The 25332-nt window shown below is 45.9% G+C and overlaps 2 protein-coding genes across 4 annotated transcripts; one reads left to right on the forward strand and one right to left on the reverse strand.

The window, feature by feature from the left end:
* The first annotated feature begins 1581 nt into the window (after positions 1–1581).
* glrx (glutaredoxin (thioltransferase)) lies at positions 1582–5288 on the forward strand. Its single transcript, XM_086039721.1, has 3 exons — positions 1582–1832; positions 3374–3508; positions 4986–5288. Exons 1-2 carry the CDS (start codon positions 1626–1628, stop codon positions 3485–3487), a joined length of 321 nt encoding a protein of 106 aa, XP_085895847.1. The 5' UTR covers positions 1582–1625; the 3' UTR covers positions 3488–3508; positions 4986–5288.
* rhobtb3 (Rho related BTB domain containing 3) lies at positions 3220–24184 on the reverse strand. Of its 3 annotated transcripts, XM_086039719.1 has the most exons (13): positions 23747–24184; positions 22572–22803; positions 21166–21358; positions 18158–18315; positions 17875–17983; positions 16199–16394; positions 15920–16116; positions 12435–12544; positions 10655–10760; positions 9807–9980; positions 5947–6113; positions 5556–5652; positions 3220–5110 (listed from the first exon to the last, which is right to left on the reverse strand). In XM_086039719.1, coding segments are annotated over exons 1-13 (1860 nt in total). In that variant the 5' UTR covers positions 23749–24184; the 3' UTR covers positions 3220–4991. The 3 variants fall into 3 exon arrangements, 2 of the variants coding, with proteins under 2 accessions (XP_085895845.1, XP_085895846.1); XR_015088034.1 differs by lacking the exon at positions 3220–5110 and having other exon boundaries at positions 5947–6109; XM_086039720.1 differs by lacking the exons at positions 17875–17983; positions 18158–18315.
* Positions 24185–25332: the final 1148 nt, after the last annotated feature.

The raw sequence follows: 25332 nt of genomic DNA on the forward strand, positions 1-25332 counted from the left end.
TGACCATTTCCTTGTTTAGGAGCCCAAGTTGCCCATGCGGTTTGGTGTTTTGTTTTCATTCTACTGGGTCCACCTGAAACTATGCAGCAGGCAAAGGCTTTGACATTCTGTACATGTTGTACAACGGTGTCGCCCCGGCAACCAAAGAGATGCTTTCGTTAAAAAAAAAAAAAAAAAAAACAACAAAAAAAAAAGAACAGCTTGAAATGTTCTCATTGCCTCTTGTTTGAGGAGGGATTCATCACAAGTCTTAAGTGAAATCACAGAAGATTAAGAAATGCCCTGGCAGTATTCAGCCATGGTTTGAAAAAAAAAAAAAAAAAAAAGATCAAGTGAATTTTGAATGAAATCTGATCCTGCCCAACTGAAAATGTACGAGACATTTCAATAAAATCCACTTGGTTTTACCCACAGGAATTGTGTCTTCTATCATGAAATTGAACTGGATCCCTTTATAAAATGCTTGCTGTTATTGGTGTATTAAAAAATGTCAAATGCGTCAAATAATGACTATTTGCACGCTCAGTGAAAGCATTTCAACAGTGACAATTTTAATTCCCTCCAGAAAAAGCAAAATATTCATCTGCTCGTTCTAATGCCGATCGTGGACAGAAAAAGCAACGTGATCATGACACAGCACCTGAATTGCGCTAAGCCAGTTTTCAGACTGCAGGGGGTTCTCGGCACTCCCGACACATTTTGAGGTTACGAATGGCACGACACCAACTCATTTGCCTAATGCCACCACACAGTTACTTCCGCACTTACTTTTATTAATTTGTTTTATAATCATGGCCGAGAAATGTTTTCCAAAGGTATACAGTTAATGTGACTTAATTGTGCTGACTGTGCACAAACGCTTACTCGCCTAGTCACCTTTTCTTTTTCTTTAACTTGTGGAACCTATCCTCAAGTCAGTCATTGAAACTCACCGTTTTGCTGTTTTTGTGTGTGTTCTTTTTCCACGTCCAAGGAAGCCACAAGATGGCACTAAAGCCCAGACTAATCTGAAAGTACTCAGTGGCATCAAGGAAGTACAGTGGTACCTTGACTCAGGAATTTATTTTGTTCTGTGACCAAGCGTGTAACTCAATTTACTCATTTTCCGACTGAATGAAAGAGAGACAGAGTACATTTGTGTGTTGATACATTGCAGAAGCAAGGGCAAGAGGGACATCCTTTAGTGGCACAACTTTTGCATAATGTTTCATTCAAAAGAACGAATCTTTGGAGTGAGCTTGTTGGCCGGGAGCCGAAACGGAATTGCAAACGTCTTGTCGTTTTGGTCCCCCCCCCCCACACTGCATTTCAATGCGCTTCAATTATATGCGGATTTTTGCTATTCGCGGGCCGGCCCGGTCCACATCAATTATTCACTTTTTTATCTCGCAGCAGAGCTCGATCCTTGCCACCTGACTGTCTGTCATGTACTTTTATTTTATTTTTTTTACTTGCCAACATGATTTCTCTGCAGAACCACACATCTCCACATTTTTTAACGTTGTTGACGTTTCATTGGGGTACACAAAACAGCTGAGGCAACTGCAAAGACGCCGCCGAGTCGCTCCTCCCCCGACCCACAAACAACCCCCCTCCCCCCCTTTGTTTTGCACCTCGAACTCAAGATGGCGCAGAAATTCGTCCAGGCTAAAATCAAAGGAGATAAAGTGGTCTTGTTCATTAAGCCCACGTGCTCGTACTGTATCACGGCCAGGGAGGTTTTGTCGAAGTACAAATTCAAGCCGGGACATCTGGAGTGTGTTGACATCAGCGCGCGTCAAGACATGAGCAGTATGCAAGACTACTTCCTGGAACTCACCGGCGCCCGCACCGTGAGTACAACCTGATAATTAGTGGGTGGCGGAATCAAAGTGTTAGCTCATAGAAGGACGCGTTTAATGCCAGTTTTTTACTTGGAACATTATTGGACGTATGACTTCGCCGTTTTCCGTGTAGTGTCGTTCACACTACTGTGCACGCTCGACGTGACACATCATTTTCAAGCTAATTAAGATTTAACTCACTGTAAAAGTCATTAGGTTTTTTTTTTTTGTTTGTTTTTGCGGTCATTCGTTTTTTAATTCTATGGCGGACAGCATAAATGAAAATATGATTTTAAAATGCAGTGTAATAATTGCCGTAAAGTGAACGTCGTAATTGTGCTTTACTGTCGTAAGCCTGACTGGAGGCTATTCTGACCCCCACAAATTTGCATATGCGTGTCCAGAGCAGCGACGTCAATGCAAATATTTTACGTCATCATGAGTCACTAACATGCCTGCGGTCGTTATCAGTGCTGCATCAGTGGTTTACTACTAGCTCACATTGCATTATTTTATTGTGGGAATGCAGCACAATCCATGTAAACAAGTGCAAAATGATTCCACAGTTTTGTTTGTCTGAAGATCCATGTACTAGTACACAGTTCGCCCTCACTACTAGTAGGACAACTTTTGTTTTTTATTAGCAGTGGCGGGGCTAGACTTTTATCCTTGGGGCGCCCAAGGCTATTTCAGGGCGTCTACAGACTATAACAATAAATTTGTTTCTCGACTTATCAATTGCAATCGGAATGTCAAATGTTGAAATGTACATTCTAAGCACACAGGAGATGAGATTTCTTGCCTATGTAATTTGCAGTTTAACAATGCTGAAAATGTAAAACAATTTGGCAACTATGCATAAATGAAAACAAAGGTGTTTTTTGTGAGAAGAAAAATGACAATGTATAGTAAGGCATTTTTTGTGAAAAAAAACCAACCGTGTATAGTAAGGTGTTTTGTGAGAAAAAAAAAACGGCCATGTATAGTAAGGTTTTTTTTTTTTTTTTAAATGACCATGTATAATAAGCCGTTTTCTTTCTTTCTTTTTTTTTTTTTAAAAAAACGAACATGTATACAGTTACACGTTTTACCAGTGAGGCAAAATTTCAATAGTTGACAACTGTGTGCTACTTGTACTAATAATTTTAGTGAGGTTCTAAAATTGTACTCGTTGTCATGTTCAGGCTTCACTTTTGAAGTGTGTCGATGTCATTGAGTGTGCCGTGTTGCCTGACTAGTAACGCGTAGTTGTCCTACTAGTATGACAATGTTGAGGACAAACGGAGACTGAAATAAAGCACAATGCAGGAAGTAATCATCGTAGCATAAAAGATTCAAGAGGAAGTGACTTGATTATTTTTTGTTCGTGCTTGAAAAAAGTCATTTTACCATCAAATGTCTTAGCCGATGTTTATTTTGGCCACTTGCTTTGGTTTACCAGCCAATATGTTAGTCGTGCATGGCTTGGAAAAGTTGGACCACTGGTGATGATCTTTTATTTTTGGGAGATTTGCAAATTGTGCCATTTTGCGCCGTCTGTTGGAATTTAGGTCCCGCGAGTGTTCATTGGAGAGGAGTGTGTTGGCGGCGGCAGTGATGTGGCAGAGCTGCATAAGAGTGGCCAACTGGAGGGAATGCTGCAGTCCATTGGGGCGCTACAGTGAGCCACGCTTGACTTGAATCAGGTAGGAAAAGCGTTGAATAGACTTCATAAGCCAATGGAAGAAATTCACAACATGCTGTGATGCTCGCATTACGCAGATGATCATTTACATAAAAGTTGGGTGACCATGTTTTGATTGCCGAAAAAGGAGGCCGCTCGGCTCGGCCCGGCCCGGCCCGCAGATATTGAAATGATACTCAAAGATGCCATCCATGATGACTCAAATATCGTCGCTGTCCTGTGAAGAACACTTATCTCCGACAAAATATTTCTTATCTTTTCAGTGTATAAAACAGACTCACAAGGATATTAATTTAAAAAAGAAAAAAAGCCCCTTTAGTTTTCTTCCTCCAAATTTTTTTTCTCCTCCGTCCTGTGTTCACAAACAATTAAGCCACTCAGTCAACTTTGTGCATATGAACTTTGAGCTCTCCGACTGGCACTTTTTATTAGACATTGAAACATATACGTGCGATCTTTGCACACCGTCACCGTTTACGCGTCGCCACCGTCACCGTCCTCGGCTCCGAACTGTAATCGTAACGCACCTCTCGGACTTTAACCGCAGCGGCGAAAGAGATGTCTGTCGTATTGCTTGCTTATTCAACCGGCGGCTTCGTTCCGGCAGCAAACAGTTTTTGGATGGCACGCGCACTTGTCCTAACTCTCACCCCCAAAAATGTCCACATCCCACACGCCGGCGAAGGCGTTTACCGCTTTCATCTATAACGCTTTCACGTGGCCCTTTAAATGCACAGCAAACATTTATGTTTAATCAAGAATGATCATTAAAGCTTTTATGAAAATCATCAGTGATACAGTAGTTAAAACAAAAACAAACAAACAAAAAAAAAGTACAGTTGGAATATAAAAAAATGTATATATTAGAAAAATAATTGCAGCACCAAATAATCATAATCGAAAGTAGAAAGTGATACAATAAATATAGTGTATTTGACCAGAGGCATTGTGGTTCTCGACGTAGCAACATATCGGTGGATGCGAACGTTTCCCCGCCAACTTCGGACTCCTGATCATACAAGTGTGACAAAAGTTATTGCCCGTCGATGACTTTGCTGCATTTGGCGTATGCGGCACTCGGCTGCGTAGTGCATCGATGATGTCATTCTCAGCCAATTTGACATGGCAAATGTGCAAGATTGGAAAGCGTTCAATGAAAACGAGCGCAATAAATTGTCCCAACAATGCTGTTAGCTTCGGAGAGTGACGGCTGCTAACCAAGCTCAAAATTCAAATATGCAAACCGTTTTGATGGCGTCCACTACACGGGAGCGACGGGAATAGAAAAAAAAAAAAAAAAAAAAGAAAGCGTGCAAACTTCCTCCTGCTTGTCCAGCCAAGTCAGCGCTTGAAAGGGCTTGAAAGGGCAAAGCGCACCTTCCCGATGCCGGTTGTTGCCGTTCAGTGTCAAAAGGTAAAGGGACTCCAAAGTGCTTTGTTGTTTTCCTTCATGGCGATTGGCCTTTTTGTGCATCCAGGTGGCGTCACATGACCAGGCAGCGAGACTTGCGCAATTTGCGTCGCCGTTGCTGGTACTCGCTGAGCTCCTGCAGATATCCTCTGGACGGCCAGCGCAGCCTCTCCACCTGCTCACGCTCCTCTTCTGGAACGCACGCACGCACGCACGCACACGCACGCCTGTGTACAGTTTCACCTCACGTCCATTTTACGCTCTCTCTTGACCTTTGACTTTCTCTTGTGCCATTCAATGCCCGTCCAAAGACTACAAATAAGCCTTGTGTGTATAAGGGATGCGAATAAACTAACCGAGTGAGTCTACAGTGCAGTTTCTTTGATTTTATGAAGCGGCCTTCCATGCGTTCCAGTTGAAAGCGACGGAGCGTATTCATGATTCAACTTGGAGCATGAGGTACTCGCTAATACATGTACTCACGTATGTACAGTAAGATGGGAGGCTTTTATTTGTATAACTGCGCTTTTATGGCATTTATTAATTGTATTTTTTTTTTTAGATTTACTCAGCGTTTGAACTATTATGAACACACGCGTACATGTAATGAAACTAGTCGCATGTCACGCACACTAACCTGAGAGCTCCAAGAAGTCCGCTTTGTGACTGAAGATCAGGTAGTTGTTGGCAATGAAGTGGAGGAGCCACACGTACAGCTGCTCGGCATTGTGACACTGTTGAGCAGAGGAAACAATTTCATCGCTTGAACACATTCAGTAAATGGAGTTTTGTTTGCTCGTGGAACACACGACACTTGCTTGTGGCCAATGTCCCACTTGAATTTGGCCCACTGAGCATTTACACAGTCCGGACTCCCTGAGAAGGAATTCTTACTTTTTGAACCTCTTCGACAAATGTCCTGGTCGGTCGGTTCGTTGTCAAACAACAGCAGGTGTGCTCACCGATTTCAAGCGAGGAGTCGAAGGCAAACCCGATTTTCTAAGCTTGGGTCTCTACCGAAGGCTGACCTTTGCCCGTCGGAGGAGTCGGATGACGCTGATGCCGGTTGACGCCAGCTCCCTGCTCGGCATGCTCTGCAGGTACGCGCAAACGCACACCTCGCACAGATGCTGCAGCCGTTTCACCTGGTACATCTCGGCACACACCAGCACGGCCATCGCCTGCAACACGCTGGCTACCCACAGAAAAAAAAACAACAACAACAGAGTGCTGCGGAGGGGTGACACATTTCACGGGAAAACCTGCGAGGTGAGCAGTGTTCTCACTCTTCTCACTCACAGGGCAAAACAGGTCACGGAATTCTCTGATGGGCATGAAAAAATGGCACACGGCTCACAAACAAGCCCGGCGCTTCCTTGACCTTGAAATTGGTGCAGTCGTTAAGTAGAGAGGGCCACATTTCACAAACATTTGACATTTTGGCAGCTACAATTGTGATTTTCCAAACAGTGTGCCAGAGCACGCTTGGATAGCTAGCGAGCTAGCTAGCTAGCGAGCTAGCTAGAGATATACGGCTAGAATCTCCGTCATCATCAATGCCAACGACATATGTGACAGGCAGAATAATTAAACGCACCTCCATTAGATGGCAAGGCGCCTTGGCTCAATAAAGGTTGGGAAAAAGTGAGCTCGAACATTTTTAGGACTGGGGTTGTAGTACGTTTACAGTTGTTTACGCTGCCCCCAAGTGGCTAAATATCAATACTGTAAAGACGCATAATACGACGGGACTATATTAGTCGTGGAAGTGCAGATTCCCCCAAAAATGACAGCTAGAATTTATATTGTGAAGCCCCATTCATCGCGGGGGATACATTACAGCACCAAGGCACATATTCTACATTGGAAAAAAAAAATATCTCACGGCACACCACTTGGCAAAACGATTCATGAAAAGTGCAGCGTCATTATGTACCTTCTGTCACCTAGTGGAAGAACATTTTATTGTTTTGCCTGTCACTATACGTGCTTAGAATAAATAAATACAACTGTTTTTTGTAACTGTAAATATATATTTTTGGGTCAAAATAATTGACCTTTGGATAATTTCCATGAGCGAGCCACTGCACACTGGTTGAGAATCACTGTTCAACCAGTCATGGCTCAGCTTCAGGAAACAGGTGAGCCGCGATTGGTCGTTACCTGAGCGACTGTGATGTCATCTTGAGTTGACAGCAAGTGACAAAATGGCCGCCCCCCCAAGATGGTTAAAACCTGGCGGCATTTTGCTGCTTAACTCATATTCCACAAATACAATATTGATCAGAATGCCTTGCGGCACTAGTGGGCTTACATAGAACCTATTTATTGCAAATAATTCCTTTCCTTCATGGTTTGTTCAAAACCACCTCACGCGGTGAACAGCTGCACATTCCGCAGGTGTGTCCTCAGCTCTTGCTTGACTCTGCTGGCAAGCATCCTGTTGCTTTTGCCAAGATGTCAAATGACAAGCTGACAGGCAGACGTGCGTGCGTGCAACACCGTTACGTAATGCCACAAGGTACGTAAACAAAAATGTCTCCTAACATGACCTGGCTGCTGTCACTTAACATCCTCCTCGAATACATTTGGCTTGCATGCGTGCGCTGCAGTGGCATCCTGAATACAGATTTTTATTTCCGGCGGCATGAGATTGAGAGTTATGAAATGAACATACTGTTGTATATTTGCACAGAACGTAGTGCATGTTCTGTATGCTCATGCGTCAAGTGGTATCCTCCTTTCCTTGGTGAAGTAACCTTGCTTTGCCCTTGAATTCTGGGCTCTTACACAACAGTGAGAAGCTGCAGCCTCTGGGCTTTTTTTTTTTTTTTTTTTAGTTTCAATTCTTCATACGCAAAATGAAACCTTATGCGTGGAAACCATAACCTCCTCATCCTCCTTGTACAAAATTGCATCTTTGTTGGTTGGTTTGGGAGTTCTAAAAAAAAAAAAAAAAAAAAAACCATGGCATTGTCATTATATTGTTTGTGAGGAATTATTTTACACAGCGCTCGGATATCGTAAATGAATCCTCTCCTGTCGGGACAAGCGTTGTGGTAGCACACGGAGGCGATTACAATAATTAGCGGACATCAGTCAAAATGCTGCTGCTGCTGCTGCATCAAGCCAAGCGCACCACTAAGGGGCCTGCGTCTCCGTCTCACGTTGCCAGAAATGTGTCGGCAGTGTCCTCAAATGCTTTTATTTCAGCGGCAAGCGTGTTTGCTATATCGCTGCTGTGATAATGTTTGTCATGGCTTTGCGGTTGCATGGGAGCTTTTGATGTCGTGGTAAGCGCATCAGCGTCATCACTGGAGAAAATAAGCATTTGTCATGCAAAATGAAAATTGTTCAGATGAAGCTCACCGCTGTTCTTTTTGAGCATTTCCCCCCCACCCCCCGGGGAGCGACACCGGCAGCATGTTGCGGTCACACAGATGGTTGATGCAACTTGTCATCTGTGCTTGTGTTGGAGCGAGCGGGGCCTCCAGCAAAACACTGCAGCGGCACACTCGAGTCATTTTTCATCTGGCATGGCTGCTTATTAACGGGATGCTTGAAATAGAAGGGCCACTGTTTTTTATTTTTTTTTATCAAAATTGCAAAAAAATACTTCATTATCAACATATATAGTGAAACCTCCGAACTAGGCCTCATTTTGGTAGACTGGTGCCCGTGCGCTCGGCATAAAAACGGGCAGAACTTCATTTTCGTGCCAGGGCAAGTCTCGTACGTTTGGGGCCAGTGCGCAAAGTAGCCTCGCCCCCGACGCGTCGGATAGTTTGGTGACAGAAAGTGGTCTGCGCTTGGCGTAAAAGTGGACGCATCGTCATTTTCGTGCAGGGACCAAGGTTTACTTTGGCATGTTTGTAAAACTGCTTGACGCGTTACTCCTCACTGGGCGTGTCTGCCTCGCCCCCCGGCGCATCTGCAAATCTGGTGGCAAAAAGTAGACTCGATTTTAGATTCGCAAAAAGCAGGTCTAATTCCAGGCGCAGTGGGTCGAATGCATTTTTGGTGTATTTGATCGAGACGCAGGCAAACAATTATCGACGCGCGGAAGTGAGTGGTGGACGTCGTGCGTTTTATTCCCAAATATGACGCCGGCGTGGGACAATCCCTCTGAATCATTAATTGAACAGATTACAGGCATCGTCTTCCAAAAATATTCGAAAAGCGCCCCCGTCACTATTGTGACTAAACGTGGCTCCTCGCCAACATGGAAAAAGTTTGTCTCTTGAGTTGAGATGTCCCACTTCAACGTGTAACTTGCTTGACACCCACTACTACTTTCCTATTTTGACAGTGCTTCGGCAAGATTTTCAGGGCATTCCAGAAAAAGCACAAAAGCTGCAAATATGTGAATTTTTCAGCAAACAGTTGCAGACAGGCTTGGGATATCTGCATTTTGTGAATCACAAATATGTGGGGAATGTACTGTATTTCATCTTGAAAACTTTCTAGTCTCACTGACACACGACAGAGGCATACATGACCGATGTGGCGCATCGGCCAATTGCTGATAACTAATGGCGCCTATCTAGAGTGTTTTTAATTTTTTTTTTTACTTTTAACTGCATGAATATTTATGCCAAAATTGAGGATTTGCAGGACATCGTTACTCATACGAGCGTTTATACTTGCCGCCGATCCAAATTAGGATTTAGCCACGACGGAGGTCCGCTCTCGACCAAGCGCAGGGTTATAAATGCGTTCTTCTCCCCCCCCCGACTTATTGAAATTCAAACGCAGAGCCCAAGAGAGCTTGAATGAATAAAACATGAAGCCAACGTTTCACCATGATACATACTCCATCGGAGGAGTTGATGAGGGCGGACGAAGACGACTTTGCCGCTGCGACGTGCTTAGCATGCAGTGGACGTACCGGGACAACAAGAGTCGGTGTAGAGGTACTCCAGGAAGGACAGGAAGGTGTCCGACGAAACGCCGTGGATGGGCACCACTCGGCTCCGGGCCTCTGCGTACTTGCCGCTAAACATGGCCGCCATGACGTCACAACGCGCTACCAGCACTGCTCGGTGTGCCGGCAATACACTCCCTTTGAACAAACACAACACACAGTCAATGGGAAGAGGCCAAGCGATATTTGCCGATTGCTTTGCATCGCAAGGTTTTGTGGCCAGAATCGAATCTACCCAGCAATATTTTTGCTCAGACGGTGTCATGTAAACTTTGTTGAGTCAAAGTCAAGCAATGCAAGTACAGCGTACTGTACGGACGCCTCCTTGAGCTTCGTGGCAGCGGCGGGCAGGGCAAAAAAAAAAAAAAAGGTGTTCCGATTGAGCTGCGGTTATGAGTAACGATTTTTGCCAACGGCCTCTTGAAATCAACAAGAAATGGCCACCTGCGCACTAGCCGTGACATTTTGTGCCATTGGTAGCCGGCGACGGCTCTGCAAAATATGAACGGAACACCCTCACAGAATAATCCTGAACTGCTTTGACCTCGCCGAAACAAACCGAGAAGAGCGTCTCGCTGTCCTTGTTATCATCTCGTTATCGAGGGGCTCCTTTATAAAAACTTTTTATTTTTAAAAACGATACGTGGGACGAAACACAAAATGGATGAACACAGCTTGTCCGTTGGACCGTTTTATCTGCGCTTATCGTCTTTTTTTCCGAGCGGGCCCGTCAGCAAGCTCGTAATTCAAACAAGTCTGATCAAACGTGACCTTGCTGTCGTGTGTGAATGTCGATGACAGAGTCAACCCACCCTGCACCATGAAGATGACGTCGGAATAAAGAGGGGAATTGAAGAGGTTGACGAGCGTCTGGGGGCCCGGCTGGGCTGCGCGTGCGCTCGGCGTCTCTCTGCTGCCCTGCGCATGCACACAACAAGCCCGGGGAGGAGAACACAGTGAGCGGTGAGCACCTGAGCTGGACGACAGGCGAGCAAGGCGAGGAAGGCAATTGCTATTCTCCACATTTAGCCCACGTCCCCGGCGGAATACACCCGCCGCCTCTGATCGTCTCGCGTAAGTCGGATGGCGACGCGTCCGAACAGAGGCGGGAAACGGAGAGCGGAGAGGCTTCCTTTGGAATCCCCGCCCGTTGTGCTATTCCGCAACGTGAGCGCTCGCAATATATTCGGCTGCAGCGACAACAACGTCAACCGTGCTTGTCGAACGATCGCCTTCAAATGACGCGAAGGGATTCATTTTGCTATTAGCTTTGATGCGGTCGGAGGTTTTTCATTCGCGTGCACTGCAGCTCCGAGTCTGATTTGATAGACATTTCAAAATGTTGACTTTTAACCATAATGCATAATCGATATATGAACATAAAAATATGAATGACTACGGTGGGGGATAGGGACCAGGACGGCTCCGAAATCTGCGTGGAATTTGCCCTATTAAACAAATTGAGGATATATTGTTAAACCCACCAAATTCTCGAAAAAAAACGGTTACAACCTCCAAGAAGTGTTTTTTTTTTTTTTTTTAACGCGAGTAAGCGGGGGTTCTCTGCACCTGCATATCCGAATAGTGCCACGAGAGAAAAAATATTTCACATAAACCATGTAGTATAAATGTAGTTATTATGATACAGGGTAAGCAGGGATGATTACCGATACCAGGTATCGGTATCGGGCAGATACCTGGTATCGGTCCTCACCCCTGGGCCTTATTCTAAGGTATCGGGTACTCGTGGCGGCCGCCGCTACTAGCCACCGATACTTGAGGCAACAAAAAGCTAACATGGGGTGAGTCCTGCTTGGCAGTAGCTGGCGTTATACTGCGGCAGCTTCACACATCGGCCAACTATCGGCATCAGGAAGAAAGATCTTTGTTCACAATTTCTCGTCATTGTGTTAAATGAAATTTGATCAAACGTACTAGAGGTATCAGTGATTACAAAAAGAGTGATACTCGTCCTGGTATCGGCGTGAAAAAAAAAAAGTGATATCGAGCATCCCTGCTCCAGTGCATATGTTTACTTTGATACAGCTGTTGCATTGGCTCTCGTCAGATCGCACATTTGGTATTTTTCACAGCATGTGGAAGCGGCGCAGTGCGGACAAGGTCATCGATTGTGTAATATCCGTCAAACGTATTGTGACAGGACATTTCAGGGGCTTTATGATGTTGAAGTCACGTCTTGGCACATCCTAAGACATCCTTCCTTCTGTACATTGAGAGTTCGTGGGGACACAGGCCACCTGCCACCTGAATCGAAATTCAGAGCAAGAAATCCTGCCCATGAATTTCATGCCTGATGTGCTGTATTAAAACCTGACCGATCGACTTTGGCTCCCTCGAGAGCACGTCTTGTTTATTTACTGTTAATTCCCACCGTATCCGGGAGGTGATTATGATGACTTATTATGCAAATATGCTCATTATAACAGCACCACGTCAAAACAAGATCCTGCTGATGAAGGCCAATTTAAAACCATGTTTTTAAAAATCAAAGATTTCTCGTATCACAGACTAGAGTTACTGGACTTAAACCTCTTATTTGGTACGGAAAGCGACCATCTTGTAAGAACTCACCCTTTCTCTGCCGATAAGTGAGCGTATGCGCTCCATGAGCTGAGCCACCGCCAGCGAGTTCTTCAGCTTCTCTTCCAAGGCTTCCTGCAGATGCTCCCACTCGCACGCTCCTACAAAACATCCACAGGCGCATCGATTGTCTGCGCCGCCGCGACCAACAAAGTCGGACACCCGCATAGCTGACTGACATGCATTGTCAAAGATTCCCGCAAAATGTGTTATATCATCTGCAGTGGGCACGATCACCAGTTCAGCTTCAACGTTTTTTTTTTCAATTTATCTTCTGGGAATTGGTCAGTTAGAAAATTCAGAACACGATAGTTTTTTTTGTTGTTTTTAAATTAGGTGTATTGCCCCCCCCCAGCTCCGCCAGTGATCATGATATTTTCTGGAACTACGAGTTAAAATTTGAGGACTTGAAGATTCATGAAGGCAGCTGCCATCAATAGTTAAAGAAAACTGCGAAAAATTAACGACAACGAAAATGGAAAAAAAAAAGAGAAAAAAAACAAAAAAAACATTTGAAATGACATCTTACATTTATAAAACTAACGATAATCATGGCGAGGTTTTTAGCCGGGTACTCTGCCCCCCCCCTACATTGAAAAAAACGATTAGAGAGAAATTAGACATCAGTCACAGGGTTGGGAAAAAAAAAAAAAAAAGGCCAGTCATTTGGTGGCCGCCTCAATTCATCATCTGACTGTTGACCGACATGCAACAATCTCTTAGTGTGCAACATGTGATACATTTGCAGATCGTCTAGCGAGCCACTGACAAATCAAATAAGTCAGCGGCACGCTTCAAAAGGAGCCACCGAGTCTTACACAGTTAGCATCAACCTAGTCAAATCATGGCCTCTCTGACACGCGCGCGCGCACACACAGACAACCAGAGCGTGAAATTATTTTTTTCCCTCCCTCACACATACATGATATTATTCTGAAGGGGGGGGGGGGGGGAATCCGCTAAAATGAAGAGCAAAGTCTCGTGTGCAGTCTTCAAACAAATGAACCTTGCAACAATTGCTCCGGAGGCGCTTCCTAGCTTGTTTCCTCGGGCAAATGCAGAACAAATGTCGCAATTGACTGTTTTGTGTTGCATGCGAGGTTGGACGCCGAATTGGAATCAGCATGTGAGGTCAAGGGTCATTTGCTAAACCCTCCTTGCTGTGTTTTGAGGAAACGTGCCGTTCAATATTCTGCCCACGGCTGCCCGCCGCACAAGCTCAGAGGCGACAAACGGGCGCTATTTATCCTCCCCGCTCCGCCTTCCTCCTCCTCCTCCTCCTCATCCTCACTCGCTTCCTTCCTGTGCCACATGTGAGGAAGGTGCACAACGCGGTCGGTTCGGCTTTAGTAGGAAAGCTATTAAGCGTCACGCACTCAACACCCCCCCCCCACAAAAAAAATCTGAGAATAAATCCAAAAATACAGTCATCATTTAAAAAAAAAAAAAAAAGCCTGATAATTGAAGGAGAATAAAGTTGTAATATTACAAGACTAGAATCATAATATGTAAATGAAAGATGCCAGGAAAAGCCTACCCGAACATCTGAAACGGATGTGAGGTTGATTAGAGGCACTTTAAATGGTGGCAGGCGTGCGCTGGCTCCCATTTAACGATGCATTTGAATGCCAGAATATTTTTAGTGTTTTCAATTTCCTCCCTTTGAAAGATTACAAAAACACAATTGAGTTGTTCGGGTTCTGTCACGTTAATGGTGAAAAAAAAACTTTTGAAACGGCTTATCTGGGCGTACATGTTCGTCACAGAAGCTACATTTGAAAAATAGTTTATGCTACGCTTAGAAAATGGATGGTTATTGATGGAATATTATGTGTACGTATAATATATGTGCATGCATGCAATGCATACAAAAGAAAGTGTGATTTGCATTTTTTTTAGGCTTTTAATAATAAAACAAATTCTATGCATCACTTTGGCTCTGTTTGTGGGTTGTTTCCTCCTATTGAAAAAAAAAAAAAAAAAGATTTATCTTCTAAGTGAACAGAAAATGTTGCATGATAAATGTTTCCGTGTGTGAGTAAAGACCAAACCGACTATTAAAGGCCTCTAATTTGACTCGTTCCAGCTCAAAGTTCCCCTGGCGTAACACGAAACATCGGACAGCTGCAGAAAAACGAGCGCCGGCCGCCAAAGCGCACTGGACGCTTTCGTCATCTAAGTGTAACGTAGCTGCGACACTCTGATGGCTTTCATCTCCATTTGCACTTGAAGCAGGCAGAGCACAACAACAAATATTTGCGCCGCGGTTGGCAGGCAAGCGCAGGATGAGGGCCAGCGTAATTGGCATCGCCCGGGAAGATCCGAGCAAAAGCGTCGCCGGGCATCCAAGTCCGACGGCAGACGCGAAACGGCGCGCGCGGGCGGGCATTCCGTTACGTCGATTTGATCGCAGTCGCGGCAGCAAGCGCGCAAGCTTTTCAGACGTCACGTCTGACATTCGCCAGTCGGTATTCAAACAGGGGCAAAGAAGAAGCAAAACTTGCCCCCTCGTGTTCCAGCGAGACAAAATTCAGACGCCGCTTTAACTCTCAGCTTTGTCTTGCTCAGCTTGGTCCTCATGTCAGGAGCGTGCATGAAAGTGATGAATGTTGCGTTTGCGGAATATGAATTAAAGCGGAAGTCAACCCAAACATTTGTTTTTTTCAAGAATTATGTTCTCAGCGGGCACACTAGTTGAAACATTCTGATGAATTGTGCGTTTTGCGGCTCAGATTTAGAAAAAAGGTCAGCCGTGATTGGTCATTGTGAGCAGTTGTGATGTCATTTTCAGTCGACACAAGACAAAATGGCCGCCCCCAGAAATGGCTGAAAACGGATGGATTAACTCTTATTCCGCAAACACAATATTTATCAGAATGCTAGTGGGCCTGCTGGCAACATATTCTGGACAAAAATATGCTTGGGTTGACTTCCGCTTTAAGCAGTAAAATGCACCCGTTTTTAGCCATCTGAAGGGGGCGGCCATTTTGTCCCTTCTGTCGACTGAAAATGACATCACAGTCGCTCAGGGCTCATATAACGACCAATCGTGGCCTCAGCTAAAAAAAACAGGTGAACCGTGATTGGTCGTTACCTGAGCAGCTGTGATGTCACTTTCAGTCGACAGAAGTGACAAAATGGCCGCCCCCTTCAGATGGCTAAAAACGGGTGCATTTTGCTGCTTAACTCATGTTTCTTATGAATCATATTGCCTTGTTTCAACTAGTGGGCCTGCATAGAACAGATTCTTGAAAATATAAATAAATAAATGTTTGTGTCATCTTCTTGAAGAGAATGAGAAAAGCCGAACCTGAGAAATGTTGTGCTTCTATTCAGTTTATATTATTCGGATTCCCCCTCACCCCCAGCGCGCAATATTTCGTCGTGTGACACTACCGCTTGAACAAATCTCCCACCACCACGACTTGTTTTGGCCTAGTTTCCATTCCGACGGGTTTGGCGCGGTGCTGCCTTACCTCTGTAGATGAACATGAGCGTCTCCCACAAGCACATACACAAGAGAGGATCCTTGACCACCAGACGAGAGAGCCGAGCGGCCGGGTGTCCGTCGGAGCGAGCCACGTCGTCCGTGATCGCCCCCTCCCAGGTGGAGAGTAACGAGTGAGGGGCCGCATCCCTCTCCCTGCACACGCAGCGCGACACAGGCCGCTCCCTGTCAAAGCAAGACAACATTGGCCACAAAGGAGGAGGAGGAGGTGGTGGTGAGCGCCCGCGCCGCGCCTCCACCCCCCCACCTGGTCTTGGGCCCCAGGAGCAGCTGTCGGAAGTACGGGCTGACGGCGCACAGCACGGACGCGTGAGCCCATCCCAGTTCTTTGCCCGAGTCGCCGGCGTAGAAGGCCACGTCGGCAAACTGCACGCCGCGTTCCAACAGCCACTGCATGTCTTGCGAGAAGCTCGACTCCTCCACTCGAATCGGAGGAAGACGAGCTGAGCAAAAGGGAGGAAGAGCGCCAGGTAAGAGTGAGCAACAGGATGGCTCTTTTTTTTTTTTTTTTTTTTTTCCCCCCCTCATCAATTCTGGAACCCATACCAACTGTTTTGGGCTAAGAATCAATCATCAAGAAACATTTTGATACGTCAGAAGAACTCTGAAAGTATTTCTTAGCTTCAGCAATGCATTTCAAATCAACAAGCAAGAGAATGGACAGCAAATGGGAGAGAGGGAAAGGACAATCCAACGATGTCTCTCTGTCAACTTTGGTCGTCCGTCCTCTTGGCCGCAGTTGGGCAGTCCATGGAATCGGAGCAAGTGAGGCGGTAAAATATGGCGGCGGGTGACAAGCGGCAATAAACCCTGCAACGCTGACGGACCGCAAAACGTCAGCGGTTATGTCAGAGGACAAAACGTGGACAGCGGATGGACAGCGGATGGAGTGCTTCGAAATGAATTCGGGTGATTTCGAGGGGGCAAGCCGCTCAAAATGAAGAATGTTTCAAGAACATAAAAATGCAGGAAATTAAAAACGGAAGAATGTCCAATTTGGTGCTTTGTCCCTGGAGATGCGTTTTGTTGTGCTTTCTGCGTCTTTTCTTCGGTGCGTGAAAAGCACACTCGATTGAGTTGCTATCAGCTAACTCTGCAGGGTTGGCTAGCGATTGGCTGAAAGCGAGCAGCGCTTTACTTTTGACACGCCAATCTTCAACATTCATCCATTTGAGTTGTCTTGGGTAAAAAGCGTACGAAGGAAAGCCAAGATGTTTTTTTTTCTTCACAGGCCAGGTCCGTTGTCTGATGGCGACCCAACAGAGCACGCTTGTCAGGTCCAGGAGACGCATTTGAATGCAGCAAAGCTGCTTGTTTGGGGAGCGTCATAAACTGAAGCTGTTCGTCTTCATGTTAAGCAAATTTGCACTTTTTTTTTTTTCTCTAATCCGTGGCGGTGATGCAACGGAGACTTGTGGGGGGAGTTTGAGTTCCCCCTTAAGCGTCAAAACAACATCGGTGATGAAGATGATGGACGCAAGCCAGCACATTAGTGTATTATGTCAAATCAAATTCCAACAGTCATTCAATTCATTTGCTCAAAGACAGGATGAATTCATCTTTGTCTAATCCCGGCTGCATCAGAATAACACACTTCTTCTTTTTCTTCTTCTTCTCAGTCTGGTGCTGAAAACATTCCAGACAGAAATTGATTCCGACTTTAGTGGCAGCCTACCTCACACTTCATCTCGCTTCTAATTTCCAATTCGGAAAAAGACGTATCGATCCGGACCAGGCCTTAGCACAACTTTTTTTTGGGATTTTTATGGCTCTGTAATCTTGAGATGTCGATCTAGTCATTCTACTGGATACGAATGGGGAATACAGTCAGACCAACAAATATACAAAAAAAAACAAAAAAAAAATGTCCACATGCCACTCAAATACAATGCTGAGTTTTGGATACCAGATTCTTCCTCTGACCTGGTTGCTCCAAGTGAGGCGGACGAAGCTCGTTGACTTTATTCCCTCGCCTCTTCTCTGGCTTCTCTTTGGCTTTGTGTTTCAGACACTGAATCATGAAGTACTCCAGCTGAACAATGCAGAAAAAGACGCATTCCAAAACAAGCCTGAGAAAGAAGTCGTTACATCATCCGTTCTTCGCTTTGGGAACAAATTGCCCCCATCGCAAGATGTGCGCTCTTCACAGTGAATAAGCCCGAGGTGAGATGTGCGCGATGCGTGTGCGCGATGCGTGTGCGCGTACCACGCTGCCGAAGTAGCGGCCCACGAAGACGTGGTTAAGCGAAGGTAACTCCAGGTAGGTGGCCCCGAGGTCCCGGGACAGCTGCAGACCTTCGCTGTGAGGCACGCAGCTGCTCCAGTCGGACGCGCACAGCGGGCACGTGCAGGGGGGGCCCTCGTCTGTACGGGGGGGACGGACGACACGTCGCTGAATGGCCGCATTCAAATGTGATTCCATTTTTCTGCTCAACACAAATACGGCTGGAGCCACGACGGCATCTTCGTGCCACATTGCAGCTTATCAAGAGAACAAAAGTACAGAAATGAATCAAATCCCCCCCAAAAAATTTTTTTTTAAAGTGCACAGTAGTAGAAATTCAATGACAATACGATTACACGCCACGATTACAAGATTGGCATAAGTGTAAAAAAAAAATGACAATTAATATTCATTTCTATCCGACGCACTGTTTGTTTACGCGAGGTAATCATACTTGATTTTTTTTACATTTGCACCTTTTTTTTAATTTTATACATTTGTTTGGTCCAAAAGGAACTTACTTACCGGCACACTTATTTGTCTTTGTATTTTTTCATGTTTAAACATTTTCTTGTTTTAGGAATAATAATACTACTACTAATGATAATAACAATAATAATGGAAAACGCGCGCTCACGTCAGGATTTGTTCAAGGTCGCAAATGTCCGCCAAACGGTCAGCAGACGTTCACCTGTACTTTTCTTGTCGCCAGGCAATTTTGAACATGTTCAAAATGTTCTTCACCAGGGGCGTTACCAGGGGGGGCAGGGGGGTGGCAGTGCCCACCCACGGACACGCTCTGCCCACCCAAAGAAAACTGGATGTAGTTCTGATGAATAGGATATAAAGAAATCAAAATTAAATCAACTTTTATTTGTTTAGCCCGAATCACAATTAAGGAGAAAACAAAACACGTTTTAAGACGCAGTAGCCCTACGTTGGATTTCGACCTACTTGAGCATTGTAGCACTTTTTTGCCCCGCCCCCCCCCCGGGTAAGACTAATGCCCACCCACACCTGGCATCCTGGTAACAACGCTATTCTTCACTAAATCACTCCAACTGTTGGCGAACATTTGCGACATTGAACGAACTCTGACGTGAACGCAACATTCGCTGCCTTTGAAAACAATCGTTCGCCGCTCAGTGCGATCGGGGCTTTAACAAACGACAACGTCAATAAATATAATCAAGTCTGGTATTCCGAAAGCCCGAACAGGCATCGGAGGCGGGGCTTCAAAGAAAAATCGAAAAAAATCGCACGGGATGTTGTACTTATTGAATGGAGACACTGGCACCCTGCTGCCTTGTGCAATTTCCAAGCATGAAGTCATATCTGCAGTGATATGCTGGCAAGAACCAGCCATGCCGAGCTATCAAAGAAAGAGAGAATCTGACAGAAAATTAGTGGGATTATCTTGCAGGACGGAAAAGGACCACAGAGAGACAGAACAAAGAAGAGCGCGCGAGAGAATGAGTGCAGGGACACAGCTAAGTGCTGAGGCATTTGATAAATCACAATGCTAATGACCTACAGGCACTCAGCCAAGCCTGTGCGCGTGCGCGTGCGCGCGGCCGAGTGAAAATGGGCGAGTGAGCGTCTGTCAGGCGGTGACTTGGCACATCAGTGTCGCGTTTATGGGCCCGAGGGCGCGCGGTTGACCTTGGCGGAATGGCACGTCGCCGCCGCGTTCACGGCCGCGTCGCCGCCGCGTTCACGGCCGCGTCGCCGCCGCGTTCACGGCCGCGTCGCCGCCGCGTTCACGGCCGCGTCGCCGCCGCGTTCACGCACACAAGTGCCGCGCCGCGCCGCGCCGGTCCAAGTCGAGCAGCCGAAAGCAATCCGAGCTTAGCCGTCATTGTCTACGGTCATTAGTGGGGATCGTGAACCGACTCTCGGTAGCAGCAACAAAGTGAGAGACAAAGCGAGCCTCCTCTCTGCCCTCGCGCAGCTCCGCAAAGACGCGCAGGCGCGCGCGCGCGCGTGCACGTGCGCCACGTCCCGCGAGCACAACTCGACGAGGATCTTTCCGCGGCGCTGCACCGACAAGATCTCAAAGAATGTTGAGCAGAAAAGCTAAAAATACAACTGTGTGCGTCTGACTGGCTTGTTGACACAAAGCTCTGAAAATGGCGGCCCTCGAAACAACAAATTGGCCCCCAAAAACACGAGCAGTGCAGTCGCCAAGTCACACAAACTGCTCACGACGATGGCGATGAACTCATGCACACAAACTTGACAATGGCAAACGCATCGTAGGGTTGCAACTAATGACTATTCTAATAAATCCATTAATTTGTCAATTAACCAACGAATCTAATCTTTTTTCATGTCTTAATTTCCATCCTTTGATTTACAATCAGGTCATTATTTGAATGTAGAAAACGCACAAACAAATGAACCATTTTGAATAAAAAATCTAAACAATTAATCGATTATGAAAACGATCAATTCATTTGTAATCGTTGCCCTTCTAGTTGATATCTTACTTTCATGTAACTTAACAATAATATAGTGCCGTGCGCACCAGCCTTTGCGCTGTGGCACTCCTTTTTTTTCCCCCTTTTTTTTCCGTGGTGCTCAAAAATGCACGGATCCCAGAAGGAGCCCACGGGCCTTTTCAAAAAGTCCCTGGCCGGTGAGCGGCATCTACTTTTTGGTGTTGAGGAGATGACTACACCTCAAACAATTTGAGCAAATCTGTTCTTTCCGAATTGAGTGTCAAACTTATTATTGCTGACGCCTGAATTTATCGTGTGCCTCATCTTACATATACAAGTGCACCAATTACAAAGTACACACATGGACTTAATCAAAATGCGCGCTGAAATATGACTATGCTAATACATTTGAGAATGTGCTGGAAGCCATTTGTGGATTATAATGAGGAGCCTCTCAAAGTCTTGTTTTTGCTGACACAAGCAGGTAAAGGACTCATCAGTTGTATGAAAATAATAAATGCACCAAGTACGCATTTAAAAGTCACACACCGTTTAGCCTGGCTCCAACGGCGACCAAGATGACCGGCACGCCCCAGTGCCGAAGAAGTGGGCGGAGTCTCGGGGCATAGCCATTCCTGACCTGCTGGAAGGCCGGCTTGTCGGTCACCGAATACTTGATGACCAGGATGTCCGCCTGCTCAAGAACTTTACGGACGCCGGCCCAGTCACTGTCCAACAAGTCCTGGACAGGAAGAAGCGCAAATCACATTCGTTAGCACTTTACTCATGGATGGGACCTCATATAAGCCGAGCCGTTCCCATCACAACGGTGCCTTTGCAGCCTCTAAAAAAAATGATTTTTTTTTTTTTTAAAACGGATTGAAATCAAAAAGCTGGCAAAACCGGCAGAGCACTTGGAGTCATTTGAATAAAAACAAAAGAAGTCTAAAGACGAGTGACAGACTACTGCCAGGCTTAGACAGCTCGACAAAGGAGCACTCACTTGCCGTACTGCTGCAAATTCAAGACAATTCTCCAATTCGTGTGCTTGAACCAAAACAAAAAACGTTTTTTCGTGCTTTTGGGGGACGTTTGAGGACAGCGCGCTGAAAGTCCTCGCTCCGACCTGCAACCAGTGTTTGGAAAGACAGCAGGCCTTGGAAACTGAAAATGATTGATCGTCTTAAGACAAGGAAGCAGCGTACAAAGTAAGCCAATCACTTTGCCGACACGTTTCATTAGCGGCGTCACTTCGGTCGGCCAAGCGATTATCTTTTGGTTGCACTCTTGCGGTGTTGCGCACGTGAACAAAACTCCACAAAAGAGAGCCCAGGACGCAGCGGTTTGCTCACGTTGGCGTTGTTAACGTTGTGAAGAGAATCGGCAAATCTTTGCGGCCATTGTGGTGCATATTAGGACCACTTATAAACTTTTGTTTTTTCCCCCTCATACCTTAAGGTCGTCTAAACAATTTTCATCTTTTTTTTTCCTTTTTGGTTATTTTGAACCCACTTTTATTCCTTTACTTTTAAATGTTTTCAAAATGTTCCAAAGAGGAAGTCAACACAAAAACTTTCTTGACAAGAATACGTTCTATGCGCCTCCATTGCGTTTGTGGAATATGAATTAAGCATCACAATCCAGCCGTTTGGAGCCATCTCTGGGGGCAGCCATTTTGTCAACTTCTGTTGACAAAATGGCCGCCCCCTGAGATAGCTACGAAACGGGTGGATTTTGCTACTTAACTCATATGCCACAAACGCAATATTCATCAGAATGTGGAGAGTCATGGAACATATTTTTGTTTGGATTTGTCTTTTTTGTGCTTGACTTCCTGTTTAGTGCGGGACACATGCAGACAACCATTCGCAGCGGCATTCGCACATACGGTATGAACACCTGAAGATATAATGCTCATAATAGGGAAAAGTCGGAAAGCAGCCATGCCGGCTTACCCAGCTGGGACAATCGTGGACCACGATGGTGACATCTCCAAAGACGCGTGAGGTGTATTCCATGAAGGCCGGGTTATGCAGGCTGCTCTCCAGGTGGCTGGGGCCCACCAGGGCCCCGTGGCCCAAGTAGCTCCACAGCAGGCCTCCCTGCAGCTGGCCCTGGCCCATCATCTCCTCCCCTGGCCCGACTCCACAGGGGCACTCGCTGCCCAGAGCCACGATGTGAATGGACCTGAGGGACACGACGAAACGGCCCTGAGCAAGCGCGGCTTCCTTTTTCCTGCTCCTCATCCACTGACGAGCTTGGCAGGGAGCCTCAGACGGGCGAAAACAAAGAATTCAACCGAGTTCTCATCCTTTACCTTCTTTGATCGTTTATCGGACACCACAAAGGATTTCCTCTTTGAAGAGTACGCACGGTGGCCGACCGTGTAAATTCGTAAGAGAAGCATGCCGAGAAACGGACACTCAAGTGCGCTTGAATGTAGAGACTAAAAAATAGGAGTGGGTGAATGTAAAAGATGAGCAGTTGGGAGCGCGGGTGTCAAACTAGAGGCCCGTGGGCCAGATCCAGCCCTGCCTGTGATCATTTTTTTTGTGGCCCGTGCAAGCTTGCCACAATTTAGCCATACAAATGATGAAAACCTACGCAGGGCAAATTATCTGAACATGATGTGGTGATTATTAGTGTGCACAATTATTTGAATTCTGCCTCAGCCACTCGCCAAAAGAGCAGCAGACGTCAGGCTAGCCAAATGCTATTACTGTATTTATTTTGGAATAAAACTGTTGATTTTTTTTTTTATTCAAATAATGTTCATCTGGCTTCAGTGTTTTGACTGCCCCCCTTGAGGGCAACCATAACAGGAAAAGAACTTTGACACCCGGGAGACTGAACTTAATATGCAATTGTATTTGACTTAATAAGCTTTGCATATCTATTACTTCGCATGGATCGATGTGTAGATAGATAGATAGATAGATAGATAGATAGATAGATAGATAGATAGATAGATAGATAGATAGATAGATAGATAGATGGATGGACGGGTGGACGGGTGGACGGATGGACGGATGGACGGACGGATGGACGGGTGGATACTTGGTGCTGCATTCAAGGGACCGCGTCCTTACGTGACGCCTTCGTAACGAGTTGTAGGCAGCCAGCAACTTACATCGTGTTGACGGTGCCGTTTTCGCTCTACGCCGCGGAGCGTGTCCCGCTCACGGTGCCAGTCTGCGGCAGTCAGGCTCGTCTTTTTCCGCAGTGAGCCACGGCTCCGCTCGGTTCGGCTCCGCTGCGCCGCCAACGGCTCTCATGGGCGGCTGGTCCCGGTGGAGCCCGCGCTCGCTAACTGGCATCCCCCCGCCTCGCCTCGCTCGTCATTCATCAAAGCGGAGCCTCGAGCCGGTGCTGTCCCGACGGCGAGCAGACGGCTGACGGTGGGGGACTGTGGCGAACAACACTCTGAGGGCGAAACACTGACAGGTTGCCGGTGAGGAGGGCAAGCAATTAACCGCCGTGGAGGAGCACCGCCTCGCGTACCGGGAGCCAGACCACGTTCATGACGTCGGACACTACAACAAAGTCTGACTGGCAACTAGAAAGGGGAAGAGTGAGAGAGAGAGAGAGAGAGAGAGAGAGAGAGAGAGAGCGAGCGAGAGAGAGCGAGAGAGAGAGAGATGGGGGGCGGGTCAAAGGAATGAAGCCCTCGCCTGACTCAGCAACACGAACTCTAACTTACTGATGGTTTGTGTAGCTTGAGGTTAATGGGGGGGGGAAGGGTTGCGTTCACCAATTGAGGTGCTGTATGGGCCAAAAATAACATTAGGCTACCTCACACACACAAAAGAAGCTCTCACATTCACCCCCCCCACACACCCAAAAAAAAAACCCTATGTAAAAAAAAACCTCTCACACCCCATGATTTCATGTCACACCCACCATTTAACCTTTCAGTCACACCAAAAACCTCAAATTCCACCCCAAAACACCCTCACATGAACCCTCAAAACCATGGGAAAAAAAATCACACTTACCAAACAAAATGAACCTCCCACACAAAGCAAAAAAAAAAAAAAAAAGAAACTCACACATGCTGAATCCTCTTACAAAAACTGCAAAAAAAAAACCCTCACACACACTGAAAAAACTCTCACAAAAAAAAACCCTCTCATATACCCCGGAAATCTCAACCATATCAAAACCCTCTCGTGCTAAGCGTTACTACGGCCCTTAGTGGACCATGAATTTGACAACATTTGAAAGCATAATTACATTTGAATATTTCACATGCCATAACTTTTTAACGACAGTCCGCTGCATGCCCTCCACAACCCAGGGCCCAATTCTGGATAGTATTCAAAGTCTCACATAACCCGAGTAGCGAAAAACGACAAATAATTGACACCAAAAATGTTACACGGATGCCACAAGATTACGTTTTGTCTTAATAGAACTCCTCAATTGTCTTCAACATAGTTCCGTGACACCTTGATGCCACAAAATGGTGCCAAAGTCATACTTGAATTGCTTCGACATCAGCATAAAAACTGTGAATAGGTGAGATGTTTGCAGCAAATAAGGGGAGGGTATGTTCCATTTAAAAACATCTGCAAATAGGTGAATTTGCCAATGCCAAACGGCAAATATAAGGCATTCGTCATTTATTAACATATGTCTAATTACATGAGGCAAACATTTCTGAACAATCAGGGTCCCCTTTAAATATGTTCTAGGAAAGAACTACTTTTCAATGGT

Source organism: Filicampus tigris, chromosome 9, assembly GCF_054856515.1.
Source record: "Filicampus tigris isolate MCC_2025a chromosome 9, RoL_Ftig_1.0, whole genome shotgun sequence".
In the NCBI taxonomy this organism is placed as follows: Eukaryota; Metazoa; Chordata; class Actinopteri; order Syngnathiformes; family Syngnathidae; genus Filicampus; species Filicampus tigris.

Bases quoted from the DNA above. Each gene is read 5' to 3' on its own strand.
- glrx (XM_086039721.1), top strand. From the start codon at position 1,626: ATGGCGCAGAAATTCGTCCAGGCTAAAATCAAAGGAGATAAAGTGGTC. The intron at 1,833-3,373 runs GTGAGTACAACC...GTTGGAATTTAG, and splicing joins AACTCACCGGCGCCCGCACC to GTCCCGCGAGTGTTCATTGG.
- rhobtb3 (XM_086039719.1), bottom strand. The intron at 18,316-21,165 runs GTGTGTGACTTT...CCCCCCGTACAG, and splicing joins CGTTGGAGCCAGGCTAAACG to ACGAGGGCCCCCCCTGCACG. The intron at 9,981-10,654 runs GTGGGTTGACTC...GTTTGTTCAAAG, and splicing joins CGTCATCTTCATGGTGCAGG to GGAGTGTATTGCCGGCACAC.